This window comes from Pongo pygmaeus, chromosome 6 (genome assembly GCF_028885625.2).
Source record: "Pongo pygmaeus isolate AG05252 chromosome 6, NHGRI_mPonPyg2-v2.0_pri, whole genome shotgun sequence".
Lineage (NCBI taxonomy): Eukaryota > Metazoa > Chordata > Mammalia > Primates > Hominidae > Pongo > Pongo pygmaeus.
Genome location: NC_072379.2, coordinates 885,533 through 890,340, shown reverse-complemented (window position 1 = coordinate 890,340; position 4,808 = coordinate 885,533). Strand labels below are relative to the sequence as shown.

At 49.4% G+C, this 4,808-nt stretch overlaps 1 protein-coding gene across 47 annotated transcripts in view; it reads right to left on the bottom strand.

Annotated features, from left to right (window-relative positions):
• The window catches only part of SUN1 (Sad1 and UNC84 domain containing 1), a 59,941-nt gene that overhangs the window by 7,646 nt on the left and 47,487 nt on the right, over nucleotides 1-4,808 (bottom strand). For all 47 annotated transcript variants that reach the window (XM_054496962.2, XM_054496969.2, XM_054496968.2 and 44 more), the window contains one exon: nucleotides 512-627. In XM_054496962.2, the coding sequence (XP_054352937.1) occupies nucleotides 512-627 (116 nt within the window). The remainder of the gene's footprint in view (nucleotides 1-511; nucleotides 628-4,808) is intronic.

The following is a 4,808-nucleotide window of genomic DNA, read 5'->3' as shown; positions in this document are numbered from 1 at the left end:
GGCGAAGGCCCAGTGGGACGGGCGGCGGAGGGGGGTGAAGGCCCAGGGAGACGGTGGGGAGACGGGAGGCGAAGGCCCACGGAGATGGTGGGGAGACAGGGGGCGAAGGCCCATGCCGAGGCCAGACAGCTAGGGCCTCCCCACCTATTCTCTCTCAACACAGCTGACACTCTTGTGATGGAAGACCCACGGCCCCGAGCAGGAACAGCTGCCACTCACAATACCACAGCTGGAACACCCAAAAGAGGGAGGGAGGAAGGCTGACAGGACCAGCATGTGCCACACGGTCCCATCTGTGCGACGCTAAACCCAAGCCAACAGATGTGTAGCATGGAGGCTACACGGGGACACCGGGGACTCCTCGGTGTGGGAACGCTGCCGCTTCTTGTGGTACCAGTTCCACAGACGTGTTCATCTTACGAAGTTCCACCGAGCTGTGGACATACGACCTGTGAACACTAACAGAGTCCATGCCGAAGAAGAGCAGCTCCAGCCACCGTCGGCCACTCACCTGGATGACCACGCGCGGGGACTGCGAGAAGTACCACAGCGGGATCCCAAACAGACTCATCAGCGCCGTTTTGGTTTCGTAAGTTTCAGAACAGCGAGTACTCAAGATGCTGCCACCTTAAAGCAAAGTTCAGATCGGTCTCAGTGTCCAGTTCCACCAGTTTGGAAGCAATAGTACTGCACCTCTTCAGGATTCATTCAAAATGTTTCCAAGAAAAGTGCTCAACATCACTGATATTCAGAGAAATGCAAGTAAAAATTACAATGAGATATCTTCTCCCCCCAGTTACAATGGCTTCTAGCCTAAAGACAGGCAGTAACAAATGCTGGCGAGGATGTGGAGAAAGGGAACCCTCAGGCACTGTTGGTGGGAATGGAAATTAGTACAACCACTATGGAGAGTGGTTTGGAGGTCCCTGAGAAAACTAAACGCAGAGCTACCATATGATCCGGCAATGCCACTCCTGGGTGCACACCCGACAGAAAGGAAGGCAGTCTACTGAAGGGAGACCCGCACTTCTATCTTTGGGCAGCACTGCTTGTTTACAATAGCTCGCATCTGGAAGCAACCTCAATGTCCATTAACACATGAATGGATGAGGAAAATGGGGTACATATACACAATGGAGTACTATTCAGCCATAAAAAACAGTGAGAGCAGGCCAGGTGCGGTGGCTCACGCCTGTAATCCCAGCACTTTGGGAGGCCGAGGCCGGTGGATCACTTGAGGTCAGGAGTTCCAGACCAGCTTGGCCAACCCCATGGCAAAACCCCATCTCTACTAAAAATACACAAATTAGCCGGGCATGGTGGTGGGCGCCTGTAATCCCAGCTACTTGGGAGGCTGAGGCAGGAGAATCACTTGAACCAGTAGTGAGCCGAGATCACGTCACTGACTCCAGCCTGGGTCATAGGGCGAGCCTGTCATTTGCAACAACATGGATGGCTACCAGAGATCACTATGTTAAGTGAAATAAGCCAGGCATAGAAAGACAAACATCCCATGTTCTCACTTATTTAAAAACCAAAACCATTGAACTCATGGACAAAGAGGGTAGAAGGGTGGTACCAGCGACTGGAAGGGGGAGTTGGGGCTCAGGGAAAGTGGGGATGGTTAATGGGTCCAAAAAAAAAAAAAGAATGAGGCAGAGTGCAATGGCTCATGCCTGAAATCCCAGTACTTTGGGAGGCCGAGGTGGGTGGATTACCTGAGGTCAGGAGTTCCAGACCAGCCTGACCAACATGGTGAAACCCCACCTCTACTAAAAATATGAAAATTAGCCAGGCGTGGTGGCGTCCCAGCTACTCGAGAGGCCGAGGCAGGAGAATCGCTTGAAGCCGGGAGGCAGAGGTTGCAGTGAGCCAAGATTACACTATTGCACTCCAGCCTGGGCGACAGAGTGAGACTCTTTGTCTCTACGACAAATGAATGCATAAGACCTACTATATGACAGCAGAACAGGGTGACTATATAAACTTAATTGTGCTTTTTTTTTTTTTTTTTTTGAGATGAAGTTTTGCTCTTGTTGCCCAGGCTGGAGTGCAATGGTACGATCTCGGCTCAGCGCAACCTCCCCCTCCCAGGTTCAAGCGATTCTCCTGCCTCAGCCTCCCGAGTAGTTGGGATTACAGGCATGTACCACCACACCTGGATAATTTTTTTTAATATTTTTTTTAGTAGAGACAGGGTTTCTCTACGTTGGTCAGGGTGGTCTCAAACTCCCAACCTCAGGTGATCTGCCCGCCTCAGCCTCCCAGAGTGCTGGGATTACAGGCATGAGCCACCACACCTGGCCTAATTGTGCATTTTTAAATAACTTAGAGTATTTTTGTTTGTAACTCAAAGGATAAATGCTGGAGGAGATGGGTACCCCATTTTTCATGATGTACTTACTTCACATTGCATGCCTGTATCAAAATATACACCCCATAAATATGTGTACCTATGTACCCACAAAAATTAAAAAATAGGTAATTAGTTAAGAAGCCATTAAAATACAGAAGTTTGAAAATGATGAAGGATATTATCTAATACCAGCTAATAAATATTTTCGGATTAAAAAAGTGTTTTTAAACTTCTCAAGTTTTTACATATACAAAGAACCTCCTACTTTTAGACCAGTCCTTTTCTTAATTAATTGTACTTTCTCAAATTGAGTGTTAAGAGTTTACAACTGCTTTAGGACACACAATTTTTACTTACTGAAACTGGGAAATTCTTAAAATACTGGCCTTCCCCCACTACTGCCAGAGAGACAGCTACCCCAAATGAACTTTTTGTTGGTTTTTCTCAATGCAGAATAAAGCATCCGATTGAGCCTGGTGTCACCTAGCAGGTGAGCTCTCAGGCCCTGAAGAGCAGACCCTCCATCACAATAATTACCAATCACAGTAAAAAGGCTGGGGCTGTGAGGATGGCTGCTTGCGGCACAGGGTTTCTAGCTGGGGTGAGAAAGATTCTGGGGTAAGGCAGCGGTGATGGCTGCACTGTGAATATGATAATAGCCACGGAGCTGTACATTTAAAAATGGTGAATTTTTCTGCGAATTACATCTCAATAATAAGAGGAAGCATAAAAAACAAGTCCAGTTTGGCCCTCAGTAGGAAACAGGACAGGCAGAATGTTGTTGTCAAAGCAGGACAAAAAACCCCCAAGAAACAAAAACCAAGTTGGCCCTGAAGGCAGCACACAACCCTGGGCAGCAAGGCCGAGCTCGGGAGGGCGGCACTCCAGGGGCCCTGGCGCTGGTGAACCCCGGGCAGCAAGGGTGAGCTCGGGAGGGCGGCACTCCAGGGGCCCTGGCGCTGGTGAACCCCGGGCAGCAAGGGCGAGCTCGGGAGGGCGGCACTCCAGGGGCCCCGGCGCTGGTGAACCCCAGGCAGCAAGGGCGAGCTCGGGAGGGCGGCACTCCAGGGGCCCTGGCACTGGTGAACCCCGGGCAGGAGAGGCAGAAACTGATGGGTTTTTTTAATGTGTTTTTTTTTGAGACGGAGTCTCGCTCTGTCACCCAGGCTGGAGTGCAGTGGCACGATTTCAGCTCACTGCAAGCTCCACCTCCCGGGTTCATGCCGTTCTCCTGCCTCAGCCTCCCAAGCAGCTGGGACTACAGGTGCCCACCACCATGCCCGGCTAATTTTTTGTATTTTTAGTAGAGATGGGGTTTCACCGTGTAAGCCAGGATCTCCCGACCTTGTCATCCGCCTGCCTTGGTCTCCTGAAGTGCTGGGATTACAGACGTGAGCCACCACGCCCGGCCGGAAACTGATGTTTTAAACAGGAAAACCAGGGGATTTTAATGTAGCTGATTGAGACCTGAATTTCTAAACCACTGAATCATCTTTTTAACTAACTCACAAAGTGTCAATCAATGTTTTCTTCAATAATGGAACCTTCAGTGCAGCCTCATCAGGATTACCAGTGTTCTGAGGTACACACAAACCTGTAAGGATTAACTAGGGTTTTAAGAATAAATGACATCTCTCGGCCCAAACTGTATGGTTCATGTCAATTGATGCCTCTTAATGGAAAATAATTTCTTCCTAAATCACTGAATTTCAAAATATATATCTAAAAGCACTTAATATTCTAAAAAGGTCATTTTAAACAAACACACACTGATCACGCCAGTAGCCTTGTTGTCTATCTACCATTTGGAAGAATCCAGCCATTTTTATTACTTCAGTCTGCAGCCACCACAGGGAGAACCGAGGGTGGCAAATGACTGAAATCAAACCCAGCAGCTCCCGTACTAATGGGATTAGGTTCCTGCACAGCCACATGGCAGAGTCCGTACCCAGCCCTACATCATCGTGGGTTTTAGAAATCCCTCCTGCCCTGCAGACTCTCCAGCCCCTCCACACACTAACGTGTACTGAACACAGCATCTTCAGAGTGATGACGTGAGTCCCCCAGCCCACATTTGCAAATCCTACATTTAAAAAATTCAGAAAACCAAGATTTTGATTTCCATAACAGGTGTGGTGCAAACCTTCCCTGAGCGGACGTGAAGCAGGTCTAGCTCTCCTCTCACAGTTCTTTCGGAAATGCTCGTGTCTGATCCAGGTGTGCTGCCCCACTCACCACGGAGTGGGCTGTGTGGACCCCAGGACTTCCCTCAGCTGCGATTCTGATTTTCAAATGCATCTGCCCCAAGAGGTCTGGCCTAGGCTTGTGCCCCTGCAGGGTTTCCCAGACCCCGACCCGGCGGCCCTTGTATTTCTCTGAGGTCCTGAAACACAGCACCCATCATTCCATCTGCTTAGCCTGCTTCTGCTCTTGGGCTGTCTTGCTGCTGAGT